The following is a 23,988-nucleotide window of genomic DNA, read 5'->3' on the forward strand; positions in this document are numbered from 1 at the left end:
ATGGATCACATCCACCACCATCAAGCTTCTTTGTTACTTCTTCAAAACAAAACTCAGTCAAGTTTGTGAGACATGATTTCCCATGCACAAAGCCATGTTGACTATCCTGAATCAGTCCTTGCCTTTCCAAATACATATATATCTTGGCCCTCCGGATTCCCTCAACAACTTGCCCCACCACCGACGTAAGGCTCATTGGTCTGTAGTTCCCTGGCTTGATCTTACCATCCTTCTTAAACAGTGGCACCACATTTGCCAACCTCCCGTCTTTCGTCACCTCACCTGTGACTATTGATGATATAAATATCTCAGCAAGAGTCCCAGCAATCACTTCCCTAGCTTCCCACAGAGTTCTAGGGTACACCTGATCAGGTCCTGGTGATTTATCCACTTCTATGCATTTCAAGACATCGAGCACTTCCTCCTCTGTAATATGGATATTTTTCAAGATGTCACCATCTATTTCTCTACATTCTATATCTTCCATGTCCTTTTCCACAGTAAATACTGATGCAAAATACTCCTTTAATATCTACCCCATCTCCTGCAGCTCCACACAAAGGCACCTTGCTGATCTTCGAGTGGTCCTATTCTCTCCCTAGGTACCCTTTTGTCCTTAATGTATTTGTAAAAACCCTTTGGATTCTCCTTAACTGTATTTGCCAAAGCTACATCATGTCTCCTTTTTGCCCTCCTGATTCCCCTCTTAAGTATACTCCTACTGCCTCTAAGGACTCGATCAATCCTATCTATACCTGTCATATGCTTCCTTTTTCCTAATCAAACCCTCAATTTCTTTAAGCATCCAGCATTCCCTTTCACCCCAACAGGAATATACTGTAACAACTTTCCTATAGCAGGGAGACCAGAAGTGAATGCAGTATTTCAATAGTGATGTAACTATAGAACCATAGAGTCAGAGATGTTCAGCATGGAAACAGACCCTTCGGTCCAACTCGTCCAAACCGACCAGATATCCATACTCACCCTAGTTCCATTTTCCACCACTTGGCCCATATCCCTCCAAACCCTTCCTATTCATATACCCATCCAGATGCCTTTTAAATACTGTAATTGTACCAGCCTCCACCACTTCCTCTGGCAGCTAATTTCATACCCGTACCACCGTGTGTGAAGTAGTTGCCCTTAGGTCCCTTAAAATATCTTTCCCCTCTCACCCTAAACTTATGCCCTCTTGTTCGGACTCCCCCACCCCAGGGACTATTTACCCTATCCATGCTCATGATTTTTATAAACCTCTATAAAGTCACCCCTCAGTCTTCAACACACCAGTGAAAATCAGCCCCAGCCTATTCAGCCTCTCCCTATAGCTCAAATCCTCCAACCCCGGCAACATCCTTGTAAATCTTTTCTGAACCCTTTCAAGTTTCATAACATCCTTCCGATAGGAAGGAGACCAGAATTGCACACAATATTCCAAAAGTGGCCTAACCAACGTCCTGTACAGTTACATGATCTTCCAACTCCTATACTCAAAGTACTGACCGATAAAGGCAAGCATCCCAAATGGCTTCTTCACTGTCCTATCTACCTGCAACTTTTCTACTCTACTTTTAAGGAATTACAAAACTGCACTCTAAGGTCTCTTTGTTCAGCAACACTCTCCAGGACCTTACTATTAAATGAATAAGTCCTGCCCTGACTTGCCTTTCCAAAATGCAACACTTCATATATATCTAAATTAAATTCCATCTGATCAAAATACCATTGTACTCCAAGGTAACTTTCTTTGCTGTCCACCTCCAATTCAGGTATCATCTGCAAATTTACTAACAACACCTCATATGTTCACCATCCAAACCATTTATATAAAATGACAAAAAGCAGTGGACCCAGCACCAATCTTTGTGGCACACCACTGATCACAGGGCTAAAAAAAAAACAACCCTCCACCACTACCCTCTATCTTCTACCTTCAAGCCATTTCTAAATTCAAAATGTCTAGTTCTCCTAGTATTCCATGTGATCTAACCTTGCTAACCAGTCTACCATGAGGAACCTTGTCGAACGCCTTACTGAAGTCCATATAGCTTGCTTCCACTGCACTTATCTCATCAATCCTCTTGGGTACTTCTTCAAACTCAATCAAGTTAGTGAGGCACGATTTCACACAAAGCCACATTGACTACAAGTAATCTGTCCTTGCCTTTCCAAATACATGTAAATCCTGTCCCTCAGGATTTCTTCCAACAACTTGCCCACCACAGATATCGGGCTCACCGGGTCTATAGGCTTTTCCTTACCATCTTTCTTAAATAGTGGTACTACGTTAGCCAACCTCCAGTCTTCCGGCACCTCACCAATAGCTGTTGAGGATTCAAATATCTCAGCAAGGGGCTCAGTAATCACTTCCCTAGCTCCACAGAGTTCTGTGCTACACCTGATCAGGTCCTGGGGATTTATCCACTGTTATACAATTTAAGAGGTGTACAGTGACGCCTCATCTTTAATAATGGACATTTTTCAAAATGTCACTATTTATTTCCCCATGTTGCCTATCTTCCATGTCCTTCTCCAGAGTAAACAATGATGAAAAATACTTGTTTAGTACCTCCTCCCTCTCCTGCAGTCCCACACAGGTGGTCTTGCTGACCTTTACAGGGTCCTATTCTCTCTAGTTACCCAGTTGTCTTTAATGTATTTGTAGAATCCCTTTGGATTCTCTTTAACCCTATTTGCCAAAGCTTTCTCAAGTCATCTTTTTGACCTCCTGATTTGATCTTTGAACTATACACTTACTGACTTCATACTCTTCTAGGGATCCACTCGATAAGTGACATGTTTCCTTTATTTGTCTTAACCAAAACCCCAACTTGTCTAGTCATCCAGCATTCTCTACACCTACCAGTGCTTGCCCTTCACATGAACTGGAACATACTGTCTCTGGACACTCGTTATCTCATTTTTGAAGGCTTCCCATTTTTCCAACTGTCCCTGTACTTGTGAACATCCACACCCAATCTTTTGAAAGTTCTTGCCTAATACGGTACAAATTAGCCTCTCTCTAATTTAGAACTTTGTTTTAGATCTGGTCTATCCTTTTCCATCACTATTTTAAAACTAATAGAATTATAATCACTGGCCCCAAAGTGCTCCCCAATTGACTTCTCAGCCCTGCCTTATTTCCCAAGAGTAGGTCAAGTTTTGCACCTTCTCTCATAGTTACATCCACATACTAAATCAGAAACTTTTGTACACCGTTAAATTTCTCTCCATCTAAAACTTAACACTATGGCATTCCCAGTTTGGAAAGTTAAAATGTCCTACTATAATCACCTTATTATTCTTACAGAAACTAAGATCTCCTTTGGTTTCTCAATTTCGCACTATTAATCAGGGCATGCCTAATTTTTATTTTGCATATCATCATAACAGGCTATCGCTGTCCTTTCAGCTGTTGCTCGTTTCACCTTCCCAACCTTTCTGCTCTTCTACCACTGTCTCAGATTTGACTCCTTCTCAGGAGAAGCAACACTAACTACCCCATCCTACTCATTTTCTGTTCCATTCATTGACAGAAGTTCATAAAGTCAGCAATGAGTCAGCTTACACTGTCACTTTCCACATTCTTGCCATCCATGAGTTACAATGACTTCATAACCTTGACAAATCTGGCCAAGAGGTGATGGCACCTTCCCTTTTGACTATATCTTCGCGCATTTACCTTGTCCAAATTGTCAGTTAACACTTTGCACTTTATTCCTCTAGCAACTTTTCACAATCTTACCTTATTCCACACATGTCTTGGCCTCTTTTAAAAATATAAATCTACCATTTCAACCAAGTTGCATGCAAGTTTCTCACCTTGGTAAATATATCGATTTCTCCCCCTGCATTTCATACCAAATCATTTCTGGTTCTCATTGATTTCAACTTTCATTGCAAGTCATCTTATTTTCTTCTCTGAATTCATTGTCCTCAATTTTTCTCCAAGTCTCTCCCTACATGTAAATGCCCCAATTCATATTCACGGGTGTTTGTATGCAGTCCCTTTTAATTTGTAAATAATTCAATTTAAAATAATCGATGCTGCAATCTTACACTAACCTTTTATATTATTAGCAAATATTAAATCAACAGTGATGTCAAAAATGGAATATTATACAAGTCGAGGCTTAATTGGCTTTAATTTTGGGAAGTCGTCTTAGATTGCAGTTAGATGCATGTGGAATAACTAAGTGAAAGCAGAGAAGTGCAATACCATTGGCACATGCTAGAGAAGGAACTAGGAAGCTTGACAGCAAAGACTGGGGTAACTGGAGCAATAGATGTATTAGGAGTGCTAGAGGAATTTGATGGGGATTAAGAGTCTATTTTTCATCAAATCCCGAAGGAAGTCAAGAGAGGTAAAATAAAGTTGTAAACATTCTTTAACAAGCTTGCCTATAGTGTTCACATGAGGCATACAGCAGAATTTTTAAAAAGTGCAAGGAGTCTAGGAAACAAATTACAAAGGGAGCTTGACAATTTACACACCTCAGTTAAGATGGGAGACTTAAGTGCGTAATGAGGCTTGTTAAGAGAAAAGAATTGGAACAGCAGTTACAAACAGAAAATACAAGGATTGAGGAAGAGGGAGAGGGAGAAGATTCAGGGAAATAACCTAGCATTCTTGTTGGAAGGAAGTCTGGAGTTTTCCTACCGGAGGGAAAGATTAGTACTACTGAAGATGACCAAATTCTGCAAGACATCAGGGACAAACACTCCTCCACTCCAAAACCACTGCCTCGCTCCTCAATTCCACAGGTCAGCTTCACAATTAATAAAGCATTCTCATCTGTTAAGTCATAGATTTTCCTTCTTTATCTAATGAAAAGGCATATTGGATATAAACTGCTATGTCTGAAACTTTCTAAAAATTGTTTATAAAATGGTAAACTACCTATATTAGGTAATTGTGATCATGAAGGAGTTGAGGGACTTGAGTAGTAAAGAGTTACTATGAAAATAATTTCATTCAGATATGATTGGTAGCCTGGAGTTCATTGTTGAAATGTTGTGCAACATGTAAGATAGCATGTGTAAACAAAGGTTTTTATTGTTAGAATGTGGGAGCAGATAAAGACCTTTTTCTCTTGCTGGTTGTGTTACCTAATCACAGACCTCTCTCTCCCTTTCTGTGTCAGAGAAATCAAAACTGTGTCAAACACAGTTTGCTCAACAAAATGCCTACTTTGCTGTGGTTTCTGCACAAAATAGCAGTACCCTGCTAGATGTTTTTTTATACTTTGAAATGGATGCAATCCCAAAATGTGAATTGTTTCCACATTAGGTATTAGGTTAACTCAGGTGAAGAAAATACTTCAATCTACATTTCTTTGTAAAAGGTTAATTGCCTTTGCTTATCTGACTTGAACATTACAGCTCTCATTCTTTCAAATGTGTGTTGTGGACCACAACAAAACCCCTCAAAACATTCATTTAGCCTAGACCCTACCTTTTTTAAAGTAGGAAAAGGGTAAGTGTAAGGCATTATGCTCCAGATGCAATTTAATTGGTCAAGCTACTCAACACTGAGCAAAACACACTATTTTTACACTAATTAAAGTACAGACAAAATTAAAAAAAATTGGCTTAATTGTAATTCTATCGAAATGCTTAGCTGTTCCATTATAGTAACATCCCATAAACACCCTTGGCAAAGGCAAACCTCAGTCAGATAGATTGTCTCACATACAATTCTAGCATCAGGAAAAGAATCCCAGCTTTTAGTTGTAAGAGAGGAATAACAGCTTCCACATCCAGCTTCAAGACCTTAGCAACGACTGCTGAAGGCTAAAACTAAAAAGAAATCCTGATTCTCTGGAGCTTGACCGCACCCATTCAGACTGTTTCTATTGTTCCAACATTTAAAAAAAAAGGCCTCACAAGCAGTTTACTTTATTGACTTTGGAGCAAACTATTTGGCCACCTGTCTCAATCCCTCTTGACATGCAAAACAAAAGGACAAAATATACCTCAAAGCCATAATGTCTTCATACCTTACCCCCCCCACCTTAAAGAAAAATGATCAATATACAACGATGGCTTCATTTTTAAAAACTTTTAGTTTTATGCTATTAGTACACAAAAATACATATACATTATGATTCTAAGCATGCAAACATTCATTCCAACAGTCCACATTACCCCTGTCACCGAATGCCTCAGTTTTCCTTCAAAGATGTGACGGGTTAGCAATTATGTTCTCTCTTTCTGCCATGTGTATAATTTTCAAATTGAATGGCTGCATGATTAAACTCCATCTAAACAATCTGGAATTTCTATCCTTAATTCTTACAATAACTAAGGGATTTTGATCAGTATATACAATTGTCTCAGACATCTTACTCACAGTATGTAAAATTGCTCAAATGCTGCAACACCAACATAAAGTTCAGGGTTTCCTTTTCAACTGTGGAATATTTTTAATCGATGAGTATTCAGTTTTCTGGAAAAAATACCCAATAGGCCTTTCTATGTTCTCAGCGTCTTCCTGCAAAAGTACAGTACCAACACCCACATGTCTCCATCGACAGCCACCTTGAATATTTAGGTATGGCTAACACCAGGGCAGTGGTTAACAGCTTTCAGGCTGTCAACTGCCTTTTTAACATTCATTCGTCCACTGAAATTTTCTGCACTTCAAGTCAGTCAGTGGAGCAACCACATTGCTAAAACTCAGTACAAACTTCTGACAAATTCACTCAGTCCCAGAAATCATAGCACTTCCCTCTTTGTCAATAGTATGGGAAATTCTCCAATAACCTTTGTTTTCACATCCCGTGAGGTCACCTGTCTATGTCCAATAACATGGCCCAGGAAGGTGACTTGGGCTTTTGCAAACTCAGTCTTAGCCAGGTTTATCACCAAGCCTATTCCTGGAAGTCAAATCGAACAATTCCGATAGATGCTCCAAATGTCCCATCCACGTGTGACTAAAAATCACCAGGTTGTTGATGTACATCACACAATTAGATAATTCCAAAATAACTTTATTGGTTAGTCTTTAACAGATGGTTGGTGCATTTTTTTCCATACCAAATGGCATGACTTTAAACTGGGACAGTCCATTCGGTGTTACTCTTTCAGACAAAGGAATCTGCCACTATCCTAGTAGGTCCAACTTAGATATATATGTTGCTTGTCCCACCTTCTCAAAACAGTCTTCCAAACTTGGAATAGGATATGAATCAGACTTTATAACTGCACTGACATTGCAATAGTCTACACACAAACATTGGATACCATCTGACTTTGGTACTATTACTAAGGGTGATCTCCATTCACCGCAACTCACTTTAATCATATTGTCTTTATAGCATGCATTCAAATCTCTTTGAGCTTATGCCAACTTTAGAGGGTTAAGTCGATAAGAATGTTGCTGAATTGGAACAGCATTTCCTCTATCTATAATTATTTGTAACTAGATAAGCAATTCCGAGCTTATTCCCACATCTCCCCATGTGGATTGTAATAACTTTTTCAGGTCATTTTGAAGTTCCTCTGGAAAGTATCTACCCCAAATTTTAAGAACTTCCTCATTGTCCAATTTAACTTGAGGAATGTTCAATTCAGAATTATCTGAACTCTGTTGTAACCAGTAACACATTCTCCTTTTGCTTTCCTTCCCTATCAAAATACTTTTAAAGTATGTCCACATGACATTCAGATTTCTTCCTATCTGGTGTTCTTATCAAATAATTCATCTCAATTTCCTTTCAATTTCATAAAGTCCACTAAAACTTGCCCTCACCTACCACTAGAAGTAACACTAAAAGTTTATTCCCATGAGAAAAATTGTGAATACTTGACTTCTTGTCTGTTTCCTGTTTCATCATAGAGGCATAGAGATATACAGGAGAGAAACAAACCCTTCAGTCCAACTCGTCTGTGCCAACCAGATATCCAAAATTAATCTAGTCCCATTTGTCCACACTTGGCCCATGTGCCTCTAACCCTTCCTATTCATGTACATATACAGATGCTTTTTAAATGTTGTAATTGTACAAGCCTCCACCACTGCTCTGGCAGCTCAATTCATACATGCACCATACTGTGTGAAAAGGTTACCCCTTAGATCCATCTTAAACCTTTCCCCTCTCACACTAAGCCTAAGCCCTCTAGTTCTGGACTCTCACAATCCAGGGAAAAAGACCATTGCGATTTACCATATGCATGCCCCTCAAGATTTTATAAACCTCTATTAGGCCATCCCTCAGCCTGGGCTAATCCACGAAAAACAGGCCCAATCCATTCAAACTCTCCCTATAGCTCAAATCCTAAAACCCTGACAATACCCTTGTAAATCTTTTTTTGAACCCTTTCAAGTTTCACAACATCCTTGCCATAGGAGAGACACCAGAATTGCATACAATGTTCCAAAAGTGACCTAACCAATGTCCTGTACAGCTGCGAAATGACCTCCCATCTTCTATACTCAATGCTCTGTCCAATAAAGGAAAGCATATCATATTCCTTCTTCATTATCCTATCTACCTGTGATGCTACTTTCAAGGAACTATGAACCTGCACGCAGAGGTTTCTTTGTTCAGCAACACTCTACAGGACCTTACCATTAAATATACAAGTCGCGCTCTGATTTGTCTTTCTAAAATGCAGCACCTCACATTCCTCTAAATTAAACTCCACCTACCACTCCTTGCCCACTGGCCCATCCAATCAAAATCTTATTGTATTCTGAGGTAACCTTCTTCGCTGTCCACTAAATCTCCAATTTTGGTGTTGTCTGCAAACTTACTAACTATATCTCCTATGTTTACATCCAAGTCATTTATATAAATGAGGAGAAGCAGTGGATCTAGCACCAATCTTTGTGTCACACCACTAGTCACAGGCCTCCAGTCTGAAAAACAATCCTCCATCACCACCTTGTCTTCTACCTTTGAGTCAGTTCTGCATCCAAATGGCTGTTCTCCCTATATTGCATATGATCTAACCTTGCATGAGGAGCCTTGTTGAAGCCCATACCGATGATGTCCATCGCTCGACCCTCAATCCTCTTGTTACAGCTTCAAAAAAAAACTCAAATTAAATTAGTGAGACATAATTTCCCACACACAAAGCCATGCTGACTATCCCTCATCAGTCCTTGCCTATCTCAATAAATGTAAATCTTGTCCCTCAGGATTCCCTCAAACAACTTGCACAGCACCAATATCAGGCTCACTGGTCTATAGTTCATTGGCTTTTCCTTACCACCTTTCTTACATAGTGGCACCATATTACCCAACCTCCAGTCTTCCGACACCTCACCCTGTGACTATCAATGATCCAAATATCTCAGCAAGTGGCCGAGCAATCACTTCCCCAGCTTCCTACAGAATTCTAGGATAGACCTGATCAGGTCCTGGGTATTTATCCACCTTTATGTGCTTCAAGATAGTCAGCACCACCTCCTCTGTAACATGGATATTTTCCAAGATGCCACCAACTATTTCCGCTCATTCTGTCTTCCATATCTTTCTCCACAGCAAACACGGATGCAAAATACTCCTTTAGTATCTCCCCCATCTCTTGTACTTCTTTGAGGAGTCCTATTCTCTCCCTACTTACCCTTTTGTCCTTGATGAATTTATAAAATCCATTTGGATTTCCCTTAAACCTATTTGCCAAAGCCTATGTCTTCTTTTTGCCCTCCTGATTTCCCTCTTAAGTTCACTCCTTCTGTCTTCATAGTCTAAGGATTCACTTGATCTGTTGTCTATACCCTTAATATGCTTCCTTTGCTTTTCTTGACCAAAACTTCAATTTCTCTAGTCATCCAGCATTCCCTACACCTACCAGCCTTGCCTTTCACCCTAAAAGGAACATACATGCTGTTCTAATTTCAAATGGTATTTAGCCAACAGCCCCCCCTCTATTTATTCATTCCCTAAAATTTAAACAGTCCAAGTATGCGATCTCTGACTCACCAATTTCTCCTTAATTAATTAAAATGGTTCTCAATTAATGCCCAAAAACTAATTCAAATGGACTGAAGTTAGTTGATTCATTAGATGCATCCCTAATTGTAAAAAATACAAATGGAATTCCTTTATCCCAATTGCCTGGATAGTCTTGACTTAAAGCCCTCAATGTGGTCTTCAAAGTTTGATGTCACTGTTCTAATACTCACTGCAATTCTGGATGGTATGCAGTGGATTTGAATTGTTTTATTACTAAGTCATCCAAAAATTCCTTGAGTAACTTTACTGTAAAATTTGACCCTTCAGATTGAATTTCTGTGGGTAGTCTGTCTCTAGGTTTCAAAAAAAAATGAGTAGCTCTTCAACAATCCTTTTAGTGTGATATTGGGTAATGGAATGGCTACTGGAAATCTAGTAGACACATACATTATGGTCAACAAATACAGATTTTTTGTTTTAGGCCCAGGTCCTATGTAATTAATTAAGACTCCTGTAAAATGTTTCTCAAAAATGCAGGAATGGACATTAAGAGTGCTGGTTTTATCACTGCCTGAGGTTTTCCAATTATCTGACAGGTACATATCCAGTAAAATTCAACCACAACACTATGCAGCTAAGGCCAATAAAAATGCTTTTGTATTTTGGCTTGAATTATCTTTATTCCTAAATGATGTCCTACCCGTAATTCATGTGCTACCCACAACACCTCCTTCCTATAACCCACTGGTGATACAACTTGATAAACTACTTGTCCCATTTCTCATCCGCCAGAGTGCGTGATGGTTTCCATTTCCTCATCAAGACTTCATTTTTAAAATAGTAACATTCTGGGATTTACTCAGATTCTTCTTCAGTGTAAGATTTTTGATACATCTGCTTTAGTTTTTAATTTTTCTATTATAATTCAGCTAATTTCTCTGGAAGTAAAAATCTCCATTTTGTCCTCAGCCTATTTTCATTTTTTTCTCAACCATTTGATCAGACATAGTCTCCGACAATTGAACTTCAACTTCCTTATCTTTATTCTTTGATTTCTCCTCCTGCTTCAACTTGTAACTTTGTGACCTTGTTACCACACAGTCAGGAAATATTCTAGGATATACTTCAATTGGTTGACTTTCGACTGACTTTTCAACCATAGTAGTCATCACTTCCAACTGTACTTCCAGCTTTATTACCACCAAGAATAAACTATATGTCTGGAACCAAGAATTTCTCTTTAATTCCTACCACCACTTCACCTGACTCTCCAAGCTCACTTTATACAATGGAACACTGCTATTCTCATCATGAACTCCCCATATTACCACTTTTTCTGCCAATACTCCTTTTGTATAAAATACCTCATCATCACTCACCAAAGTTTGATTTGTTTCCAAATCTTTTAAAATCTTAACTTCAGTACCTGCTTCTCCTGGCATACATAAGTAAAGCATACCCATGTAAGTAAGTGCTTTAAAGAGATCTGGCACTTTCTTATTAACCAACCCCTGGCCAGACTGTACATTCTGGTGCAGCTTTTTACCTTCCACTGTGCTTTCCTTTACCACTTCAATAAAACTCACTGGCTTATCTTATTATCTACCTTCCTGTTGTTTTTTCTAACCATCAACACTGACTAAATGTCATAGAGTCGTACAGCACAGAAACAGACTCTTCGATCCAACTTGTCTATGCCGACCAGATATCCCAACCTAATCTAGTCCCAGTTGCCAGCACCCAGCCCATATCCCTCCAAACCCTTCCTATTCATATACTGATCCAGATGTCTTTTAAATGTTGCAATTGTACTAGCCTCCACCACTTCTTCTGGCAGCTCATTCCATACATGTACCACTCCTTGCATGAAAACTTATCACCCTAAACTTATGCCCTCGAGTTCTGGACTCTCCCACCCCAGGGAAAGACCTTGTCTATTTATCCTATTCATGCCCCTCATGATTTTCTAAACCACTATAAGGTCACCCCTCAGCCTCCGACGCTCCAGGGAAAACAGCCCAAGCCTGTTCAAACTCTCCCTATACCTCAAACCCTGGCAACAACTTTGTAAATCTTTTCTGAACCCTTTCTAGTTTCACAACATTCTTCTGATAGGAAGGAAACCATAAATGCACGCAATATTCCAAAAATGGCTAAACCAATGTCCTGTAAGCTGCAACATTACCTCCCAACTCCGATACTCAATACTGACCAATAAACAAAGCATACTAAATGCCTTCTTCACTATCCTACCTGCCTGCGACTCTACTTTCAAGGAACTATGAACTCCATGAGGAGTCTCTTTGTTCAGTACACTACCTAGGACCTTACCATTAAATGTATAAGTCCTGCTAAGATTTGCTTTTCCAAAAAGCAGCACCTTGCATTATTTAAACTCCACCTGCCACTCCTCAGCCCATTGGCCCATCTCATCAAGATCCTGTTGTAATCGGAAGTAATCTTCTTCACAGTCCACTACACCTCCAATTTTGGTTTCATCTGCAAACTTACTAACTATACCTCTTATGCTCACATCCAAATCATTTACATAAATGACAAAATATAGTGGACCCAGTACAGATCCTTATGGCACTCCACTGGTCAGGCTTCCAGTCTGAAAAACAATCCTCCACCACCGTCCTCAGTCTTCCACCTTTGAGCCAGTTCTGTATCCAAATGGCATGTTCTCCCTGTATTCTGTGAGATCTAACCTTGCTAACCAGTCTCCCATGGGGAACCTTGTCAATTGCTTTATTGGAGTCCATATAGGTCACATCTACCGCTCTGCCCGCATCAATCCTCTTTGTTACTTCTTCAAAAATAAACTCAATCAAGTTTGTGAGACATGAATTCCCACACACAAAGCCATGTTGACTATCGCTAATCAGTCCTTGCCTTTCCAAATACATGAACATCCTGTCCCTCAGGAGTCCCACCAACAACTTGCTCACCACCAACCTTAAACTCACCAGTCTATACTTCCCTGGCTTATCCTTACCACCTTTCTTAAATACTGGCAGCACATTAGCCAACCTCCAGTCTTCTAGTACCTTACTTATGACCATTGATGATACAAATATCTCAGCAAGGGGCCCAGCAATCACTTCCCCAGCTTCCAACAGAGTTCTAGGGTATACCTGATCAGGTCCTGGGGATTTATCCACTTTTATACGTTTCAAGACATTCAGCACTACCTCTTCTGTAATACGGACATTTTTCAAGATGGCACCATCTATTTCCCTACATTCTGAATCTTCCATGTCCTTCTCCGTAATAAACTCCGATGCAAAATACTCGTTTAGTATCTCCCCCATCTCCACACAAAGGTCGCCTTGCTGATCTTTGAGGGGCCCTATTCTCTCCCTAGTTAACCTTTCGTTGTTAATATATTTAGAAACACCCTTTGGATTCTCCTTAACCCTATTTGCCAAAGCTATCGCATGCCCCTTCTTGTCCTTCCGATTTCTCTCTTAAGTATATTCCTACTGCCTTTATACTCTTCCAAGGATTCACTCAATCTATCCTGTCTATACCTGACACATGCTTCCTTCTTTTTCTTAACCAAACCCTCAATTTGTGTAGTCATCCAGCATTCCCTAAACCTACCAGCCTTTTCTTTCACCCCAACAGGAATATACTTTCTCTGGACTCTCATTATCTTATTTCTAAAGGCTTCCCATTTTCCACCCATCCCCTTACCTGCAAACTCCTGCCCCCAATCAGCTTTTGAAAGTTCCTGCCTGATACCAAAATAACCTTCCTCCAATTTAGAACTTCAACTTTTAGATTTGATCTATCCTTTTCCGTCACTATTTTCAAACAAATAGAATTATGGTCGCTGACCCCAAAGTGCTCTCCCACTGACACTTCAGTCACCTGCTCTGCCTTATTTCGCAAGAGTAGGTCAAGTTTTGCACCTTTTCGAGTAAATACATCCACATACAGAATCAAAATTTCCTTGAACACACTTGACAAAGGCCTCTCTATCTAAACCCTTAACACTATGGCAGTCCCAATCTATAATTAGAAAGTTAAAATCGCCTATTACAACCAGCCTATTATTCTTACAGAGAACTGAAATTTGTTTCTCTATTTTCCACTGATTATTAGGGGGCCTATAATACAATCCCAATAAGGCGATTATCCCTTTCCTGTTTCTCAGTTCCACCCAAATAACTTCTCTGGATGTAGTTCCGGGAATATCCTCTCTCAGTTCAGCTGCAATGGCTTAACAAAAATGCCACTCCCCCTCCTTTCTTGCCTCCCTTTCTGTCCTTCCTGTAGCATTTGTATCCTGGAACATTAAGCTGCCAGTCCTGCCCATTCCTAAGCCACGTTTCTGTAAGTGCTGTGATATCCCAGTCCCATGTTCCTAACTATGCCCTGAGTTCATCTGCCTTCCCTGTTAGGCCTCTTGCATTGAAATAAATGCAGTTTAATTTATCAGTCCTACCTTGTTCTCTGCTTTGTCCCTGCTTGCCCTGACTGTTTTTGACTCACTTCTTTTCTCAATTATACCAGTCTCAGATTGATCTCTTTCATCACTATCTCAGTCCCACCCCCCATCTTACTAGTTTAAATCCTCTCAAGCAGTTCTAGCAAATCTCCCTGCCAGTATATTAGTCCCCTTCCAATTTAGGTGCAATCCATCCTTCTTGTACAGGTCACTTCTACCCCAAAGAGATTCCAATGATCCAAAAGTGTGAATCCTTCTCCCATACACCAGCTCCTCAGCCATGCATTCATCTGCTCTATCCTCCTATTCTTATCCTCACTTGCTGGTAGCACCGGGAGTAATCCAGTTATTACTACTCTGGAGGACCTCCTTTTTAAATTCCTGCCTAACTCTCTATATCCTCCCTGCAGAATCTTATCCTTTTCCTTTCCTATGTCGTTGGTTCCAATGTGTACAGTGACCTCCTGCTGGGCCCCCTCCCCCTGGAGAACATTCTGCACCCTCTCTGAGGCATCCTTGATCCTAACACCAGGGCAGCAACATCATTCTGATTTTTTGCTGCTGGCCACAGAAACATCTGTCTGTGCCTCAGACTAGAGAGTCCCCTAACACAACTAATCTGTTGAAACCTGACGTGTCATCCAGTTTTCCTCCCCTCAGTCGAATTCTCCTGAGAATCCATCACCACCTACATTTTACAAAACAGCATACTTGTTTGAAATGGGGATAGCCACAGAGGACGCCTGCACTACTGGCCTTCCTCTCTTACCTCTCCTGAAGTTAACCCATCTGTGTGATTATATCTGTGACTTTTCTCCCTTCCTATAACTGCCACCGTACCATGCTGCCCTTGTAAATTCCTCATCGCCTCGCCAACCGATCCACTCGAACTGATAATCCTCTGTAACACAAACTGTCCCTAAACTCCCACATCTGACAAGAGCATATCATTCTACTAAGAGTGATTTTTGCTTTTTCCAATCTACAGACCCAGAAAATAGCACCATCCTATTCCTCTGCAAAACAGTGCTCCTGAGCTAACTTAATACTCACGGCGTATATTTTTCAGTTTAATTAAACCTTCTTGCAGTCAACTTTATCACAGTTGAAACATTTTTTTTAACTTCTCTTTCTCTCTCATGGGTCTCCTTTCTATCCTATGGTAAACTCTTTACTATCTTCAATGAGATCTCCTTGTCCCTTACCACCTGAGGATTTCTCTTTCTCCCCAATTCCTATACCTCACAGATTGCAATTGATGTCAGAAGCCAAATTTTGACTTATGAACCAACTCAATCACCTGCATTTTCACTGCTAATCTTGTAATCTTAACTCTACTCTTCTATAGGAGTCCTCACTAGTTCAAGTAGTAAATGTTTGAACTCCTCCAAAATAATTGTCTCTGAGAATGTCAAATATTTGATCTATTTTCAATGCCTTTATCCAACTATCAAAATTATTTTGTTTGATCCTTTCAAACTATGTATGTTTGACCAGTTCCCTCCTTAGATTCTTTAAACTGTAAGCTTCTGGTACTAACTCATATGCGCTTAAGATGGTTTTTTCTCCTCATCATACTCCCCAGTACCTTCTCGGATGGTGAGGTATTTGAATCACTATCTCTACCAACCAACTTTGTTTGGATCAACAATATTTACATGGTCAATGGCCATCTTGTTTGTTTAGTCACTTTCTCAAATGAATGAAAAAGGCTTCTACATTTTCTTGAACTTAGACAATGCTTAAATATGTTTAAATAGAACCCCAACAGGCCTTTGGCTACTGTCCTCATCAGTAATCCTACCTTTCACTTCTACCCCCACCATTTTAAGTCGATTTTGAGTTTTCAGTTCCAACATCTGAAGTTCAAACTCTCTTTATCCCTTTCTTCTGCTAGGGCCATCTTTTCATCATCTTTTTCCTCAGCTTTTATTCATAATTCAAACATCTCCCTTTCTTTCTATTCTGCCAAGTCTATTCTTTCCTTTGTTTTTCCCTTGCCATTGCCTCTAATTTAAGGCGTTACATTTGCAATTACATCTTAGCAACTTCCAACTATTCTGATTGCATTTACACTTGCCAGGAATAGAGCTATAGCTGCAATTACTTCCCCTTTCCTCAGACACAGGCAACTCCAACTTCAACTTGTTTGCCAATTCCAAAAGTTTTGCCTTTCTCACTTTCTGTAAAACACCTGAAGTGACTTCTTCCACCCTCAGGAAACTTTTAGCAATTGAAACAGCCATTATGATACAAGGGACAACCTGTTTAAAACAATCAAATGCAACACCCAAAATAAAAAAAAAGCACCAACACTCTCACCACTCACTGTGTTGGAGTCCAGTAATCCTAAACCCAACCTGGAATTAGTGATTTTGATCGCAACAAACAGCCCCAATGTGTTATGGTCCAGACCAAACCCTCTTCAAAATATATTAAGATAGTCTAGACCCTAACTTTTTCTTATTTTAAAAAGTTAAGAGCAACATTTTGCATTCCATATGCAATTCAATTGGTCAAATTATTCAACATTAAGCAAAACACACTATTTCTATACGTTAAAATACAGACAAAATAAAAATCAAAAGACTGACTTAACTGTAACTATCAAAATGCTTAACATACTACTGTATTAACTACTAATTAACTATTCCAATACAGTAACATATTATTAACATATCCATTGCAAAGGCAAATTCAGAAACAGATTATTTCACATGCAATTCTAGCAGCAGGACAACAACGCCAGCTTTTATTGTAAAAGAGAAAGGAAAAAGCTTCCACATCCAGCTTCAAGATCCTTGTGCCAACTTCTACTGAAAAACTAAAACCCAAAAAACCCTCTAATTCTGTGAAAGCTTGACCCCCACACATTTGGCCGACTTCTATTGTTCCAACATTTTGAAAAAAAGCCTCAAGCTAGGTCGTGGCTTTGCAGCAGATTGCTTGCCACCTTTGTCTCAATCTTTCTTCATTTAGAGAAAAAGGACAAAAATACACCCTTTAAAGCCATAATATCGTCACATTTGTCAGACTTCCAGGGAAGATTATTAAATGAGTTTCTATTTACACTTGTAGAAGTGATCGTTGATAACAAATGGTCTCTTATGATCCTTCTGGAGATGAGTAGTCACTTTATGGATTCAATTACGATTATTCAGCTAGACAAAGTCAGGAGACTTCTAAGGCTATGGTTAAAAACACCTTTGTTTCCATTTTTAAAAGGAACTTCATTTGTTAGAAGATATATATATTTATATATATATATATTTATATTAAAAATACTGTAACCATACGTCTGTGGCATGACTGATTTTGCATCAACCCACAACTCTCTCCCGACTATTTCCTCTTTTCCTTGCTCTTGGAGGGGAAAAGACGACAATTACAACTGCATTCAAAATTCCTAATAGTCTTCCATTTGGCCTTCATCCAGAAACTTCCGAGCTATTGATTAATTAACAAAATAATTTTTAATCCGCATAGACTCCAATAAAACTATTATACACTTCATCCGGAGACTCTCTGATGTTATCTTGTATGGTGACAAAACATCTGAAGACGAACTTTCCAGGTCAGCAAGCAAACCTACATCATTATGCATTCTGACACACATCTCTGCTCCCTGAATCCAAAAGTCCAAGACTTGAACATGCATGGCAAACAACTGAATAAATAATTTATTGTCCAACTGACTGGACTATTTGGAATATCATGAGATCTTGCCCTCATGTGTTAAAATTCCTAAATTGCAAGGTAAACGTAGCCTCTAGCTTATTTTCCCTACTGCAAACTGGCTTATTTTTAACTATTCTCCGTCTTATGATCATCTCCCAAAATTTGCAAGGATTTCATGAACTTAACAATATAGAGACCACTGGAGCTACCTCTACCACTTCCCTCCCTAGCATCCTTAGCCCTAAATCTCACCCAATGTTCCCATTGATCAGCAATGTATGCATGCTTGAAAGCACCATGCAGGCTCTATTAAGTACCATTCTTGCCTGCAACATATCAATTTAAAAACTTCAATATCTGCCAAATCAAACTCATGCCAATTCTCTAATTTTCTCTTCCATTGAGCTTGAGGTATATGTATTGTCCCAAATCAGTCCCCATGGGAAGCTCTTGAAGCCCCTGTCTCCTCTTCTTTAAGATCCCAAATTAAAATATTATTTGACAAAGCTTTGGAATCGTAGTCCTCAAACCTCATGGCTTTCTGATATTTTCCTTTGTAAAAGCAAGCTTGAGATTTCAATTTACTTTAAAATGGTTCTTATATAAAATGTTGTTTGTTCTATTCATTGCTTGCATTTTTAGACACAACTTAGTGTATCGAAAGCAATGAGATGTAAAACATGCATTATCATTATTTTGATACCTAAACAAATTGTCACAAGATAACGGTGTACTCAACTGCAGCATTTTGGGAACTTTAGTAAACTGTATTCACATTAGAGTTTTGCATACCTTGATAAACCACAACAGCTCTTCAACAATTCCTTTCCAGAACACTCGTTTTGTAGTGAGGAGGGGAAAAGAATCTAAAATACAAACATTAATAACTTTGTTAATGACATTTAGAATAATTTAACTTCATATCTGATAAATTCCTGTGTTGAGTTGTCACAGCAAAACTGCTTCCTATACTTCTTCCTGATCACCAGATGGTATCCAGGCTAATTTACTGGCTTTAATTAATGCAACTTTCCAAAAATAGAAGAAGTGAGAAGGAGGAAAACTAAGTGTACTTAGGAACAGGTGCATACCTTTTTTTCCAAGCATTATAGCCAAGGAAAATCCAAGTTTTAATTAACAGCATATTTAAGATTGCTTTTTAAATTACTTTTTAATAACTCTCTTTAAAATGTGGGCATTACCAGCATGGTGAGAATTTGTTGCTTATTCCTAATTACCCTGGAGAAAGTGCTGCCACCTTGAGCTGCTGCAGTTCGTTTGATGCAGACACATCCAGTGCTGTCAGGAAGGAATGCCAGCTCAATGAGCATAAACTGGAAGTATACAAACTATAACTTCAATTGGTATATATCAATTCAATACCAGTGACGCCATTTTCAACTTGAACATATTGGCTAACACCCTTCTTTGAAACCTCATACAAGTGGCCATGTGTTCAGCAGCAGGAATGTACTATTTATTGGATCATAATTAGTTTGTTTAGCAAATGATTGATTTCTAGATTTTACCAAACATGTCCATAACTGCATGGTGGTTTATACTGCATTCATACTTCCTGAAATCCATGTGAAGTGGTTGTAGCATGTAAAAAAAGCCTTGGTTCTGACCAGTTTTGTTTAGACCATTTGCTCCTGTTTGCTTTCTGCTCTTTTCGACAAAACTAGAGTTGGGTCAGACATCCCCAGTGGGGAAATAACAAAGAAACCAAATTTAATGGAAATTTAATAAAATGAACAGAAACTTACTGAACCAAAATAACTGTACCGAGTTATAATGCACCAGGTGCTCACGGTCTATAAACATATTGTCTAGCTATCACCATTGTCAACAGCTAACCCGAGAATGCAACCTTTTAAAAAAAAGTTTTGTGATTTACACATGAAAGAAGTGAAACTATCACGGTATTCTAACAGATGAAAGGCTTAACAGACAATCAATTTTTCAAATATATAACTTAAGTTACATCACACAGTAAATTTTTGCTACAAATTCTGTGTGTTAGGATTGAGCCCTCCACTCCCACCTGATGAAGGAGCGTCACTCTGAAAGCTAGTGTGTTTCCAATTAAACCTGTTGGTTGATAACCTGGTGTTGTGTGATTTTTAACACTGTCTATAAAGGCATTATGCCAGTGGACACTGCACAGTCCCTTTCAGGACACGCAAGCACAGACAACCAGCCCCAACCCCCTCCGCAGCCTGTTGCCCTGACCCATTAATGGCCACTTTTGGACAATCTTAGGAGCAGGCTCAGAATGAGACTGTCCAAGGGGCACATAGGTGATAGTGATTTTCTAGAATTCAGATGTGTTTTGCCGCATCCCAAGGATTAGGAGAACAAGATCAATGTCGATTTGGACAGATCGGGATAATTTGATCAGAAGACCACCTCACGCTAGAGCTACAATTTTCCATGCAGTTTTGGAGCTTGCACACTGTATTTTACCAACACTATTTTGGCCAACTGTGCCAGTTTTATTCAGCCCATACCTCTGCCATCCAACATATCCCAGAGTGTGGATCAGACCAGTATTCTGAACACCCCCGCCAGCACTGATGGAGGAACCTGTTCCAGAGCAGCATCACTGTTATGCCAACTATCACTTGCTCAAGCACTGGTGTGAGTGAGGTGACCATAACCAAACCTTGATCTAGTCCAAACAAGCAATTCCTGGAAGGTCATCTGAGGACATGACCACGCTAAACAGAAACGTCATGGTTTTGTGACACATTTTCTTTGTAAATTGAGGCAACACAGCTGTCGGTAGTAGCACAACAGGCTTTCTAGTTTTGAGGGATTTATAAATTTATTGATCTTGATTGCTCCTCTGAGGTCTTTGAACTTTACACAGCACTGTATTTGGGTCCTCATGGCTGCACTTCCGGCACTGATTACCATGCCCCCACATTCCTCCTGAGAGTTTGTCAGGAAGGCCTAGATAGGTTTGCCCACATGATTATCCCTTATACTTTGCATCATCATGACCACTGGAAAAGTGGCAGAAAAAAATGGCTCTGCTCATTGCCATGTTCTATCGTCCAACGATTTTCTTGCTCACTCACACTACTAAAACAATGTCATGATTGACTGGATTGTGGTTTTTTTCCTCACTTTCTCATCCCACTTTCCACAACTTCCAGCTCAACAGGAAATTCTAATTTAACTTCAAAATGATATGTGCTGAGCAATATTCAGTTTCACACAAATAAGTAAAATATGAGATTAGGACAGAACTTTCATATGGCTCATTGCTTGTACTACTTACCAAAGATTCATGGATTCAAGCTCCACTCAAGTGACTTAACATAACTTGACCAACAATCTAAGTTTCCAAACAGAAAGTAACAGCATCTCAAAGTGCAATCTTTCAGATAAGATATAAAATACAGGTCCCACTTTTGTTCTCAGGGGGATGTGCTATACAGCAACATTTCCTGAATCAAATCCAAGGATAACGGTGTCAATGTACAGCATTTACATCCATAAACATAAATACAGATATTGCCATGCTTCGGCTTATAGTGACACTAGTCTGAGTGAGACTGGTGTAACAATCCCATCTGCCAAGTTGAGAAAGAGTTCATGAAGAGTCTAATGATGACGATAAAACCACTAAGATTCCAACCTTAAATGTTGACTTCCCTTCTCCTCTGATGCTGCCTGACCTATTGTGCTTTTCCCAGCTCCACTCTTTATCCACTTTGACTCTCCAGCATCTGCAGTTCTCTCTATCTCCATGAAATCATTGTCAATTGTCAGGAAAAAAAACATATGGTTCATTAACGTCCTTTAGACCCACAGCAATGTGGTCGACTCAACTTTTTTTTTTAAAAGAAGCCCTCCAATGTAGAAACAGGCCCTTCAGCCCAACAAGTCCACACCGACCCTCCGAAGAGTAACCCGCCCAGACCCATTCCCCTACCCTATATTTACCCCTGACTAATGCACCTAGCCTACACATCTCTGAACACTGTGGGCAATTTAGCATGGCCAATTCACCAACCTGCACATCTTTGGACTGTGGGAGGAAACCGAAGCACCCGGAGGAAACCCATGCAGACACTGGGAGAATGTGCACCCTCCACACAGTCATCCAAGACTGGAATCGAACCTGGATCCTTGGCGGTGCCACTGAGCAACAAATACTGGCCTAACTAGCAATGTTCACACCACTTGAATGAATATTAAGAAAACCCTCAACATGACACGTACGTGACTGACAATATGAGAACTGCCATTCAGTCTAATATTCAAAACATCTGTTCCAACAGTGTCACTTTTTTTTTCCTCTCTCTCTCGACACCTCCCTCCAACCTCTTAATCCCCCATGTTACAGAATTGTTTTGGTGCAAACCACATTGATCCATCCTGAGAAAGGGCAGAGAATCTGTCAGGCGAAAGTGGGTACTCCAGATGCTGGATCAGAGTCAAGATTAGTGTAGTACTGGAAAAGCACAGCAGGTCAGGCAGCATCCGAGGAGCAGGAGAATCGACATTTGGGGCAAAAGCCCCTCAGAGAACCTATCAGCCAGCTGACCCTGTTGGTCTGGAACACACCACCCAAGGGTATGAAGGCGGTAAATTCAAACCTGGTATCCAAAAGGGAGTTGGATCGTTGTCTGAAAAGGAAACAAATGGCAGAGCACTGGTGCTAAATCAATGATTTTGTGGAGAGCTGACATGGACAGGACGGGCCGAATAGTCACTTTCTGGAGTGTAGTCATTCGGTGATTGTAGCAGACTGAACCGTTCAGACATGGGTTTACACGAATTACAAGTGGGACAAATGGCGCTAATTCAAATAAATTGGTGGCCGAGACATTCAGGCAAACTCTTCGTGAACTCTAAGGGATCTTGATGCTAATACAATATTTTATACAATCTTAATTCCACAATACTGTTCGAAAGGCGGGAAACATATCAACACTAAAACAGCAGTTACACTATTGTGGTACATTTGCTGTTGCATTTCCCGAAATGCGGCGTTAACAAAGGACACTTTAGAATTTTCTGCCTGAAACCGTATCGGAGACGGTGAGATTAATCGCCGCTATAGAAATACTGGAGTTTGTCTCAAATTGTTTTCTTATTTGGCGCCACGGTTCCACTTTTCACTGAGGAGTCGCTCTCCCTAAAAGAAGGAAAGACCGCGGTGGCCTGGCCAGGCCAGGCCAGGCTGTCAGCGCCCATCACTCACCCCTCAGCCTGTACCGAGACTGTAGCCCGAACACGGACAAGGTGCCTGTCCCGGTGCGGTCATTCTTCTGGGAGCCTGTTTCCAGAATATTCCGGATGTCCTGCAGGTACTGATGCTCCTCACTCTGTCCTGGCTCCATCACTGTCCCCGCGCCCAACCGCCTCTTTTGCCTTCACCCAATCACAAACCCGCTCGCGGAAACCCCGGTACGCCCAACCGCGCGCTCACTCCCCATTGGTTACCGGAGTCTGCCACGTCGCATCCAATCGGCTGCCGGCCTTCCCACGGACGTGAAGCGAAAGGATTCTGCTGCTCAGTGTTCTGGGACCCATTTACAACTTTGGGTACATTATTTGTAACAAATTCTTTCACTTGCCAAAACGATTTACAGTTCTTCATCATAAGACAATTCACCCATTCTAAATACTGGTCTGGCAAATCTTCTCTGAACAGCTTCTAAGTATTTACATTCCTACTGTACACAGTACTGTACTCCAGAAGTGGTTTCACCAAGTGATCATTATAACGTGTTACTTTTGGATTTCATTTTATTCAATAAATGAGAACATTCTCTTCACTTTGATAATTATTTGCTGTTCATGCATGCTACCTGATTGTAATTCACACATTGAGACTCCCAGATCTCTCTGCATCTCAGAATGTTACCATCTCTCATCATTTAGATAATATACTTTCATTTGTTTCGCCTGCCAAAATAAACATCTTCC

At 40.0% G+C, this 23,988-nt stretch overlaps 1 protein-coding gene across 1 annotated transcript in view; it reads right to left on the minus strand.

Moving 5' to 3' along the window:
- The window catches only part of tyms (thymidylate synthetase), a 34,112-nt gene extending 10,681 nt beyond the window's left edge, over positions 1 to 23,431 (minus strand). Inside the window, exons 1-2 of the mRNA XM_072570392.1 lie at positions 23,261 to 23,431; positions 18,835 to 18,908 (exon numbers count right to left, since the gene is read on the minus strand). Coding sequence (XP_072426493.1) covers positions 18,835 to 18,908; positions 23,261 to 23,399 — 213 coding nt within the window. The 5' untranslated portion in view covers positions 23,400 to 23,431. The remainder of the gene's footprint in view (positions 1 to 18,834; positions 18,909 to 23,260) is intronic.
- Between the last annotated feature and the right edge of the window lie 557 nt (positions 23,432 to 23,988).

Source organism: Chiloscyllium punctatum, chromosome 5 (genome assembly GCF_047496795.1).
Source record: "Chiloscyllium punctatum isolate Juve2018m chromosome 5, sChiPun1.3, whole genome shotgun sequence".
Classification (NCBI taxonomy): domain Eukaryota; kingdom Metazoa; phylum Chordata; class Chondrichthyes; order Orectolobiformes; family Hemiscylliidae; genus Chiloscyllium; species Chiloscyllium punctatum.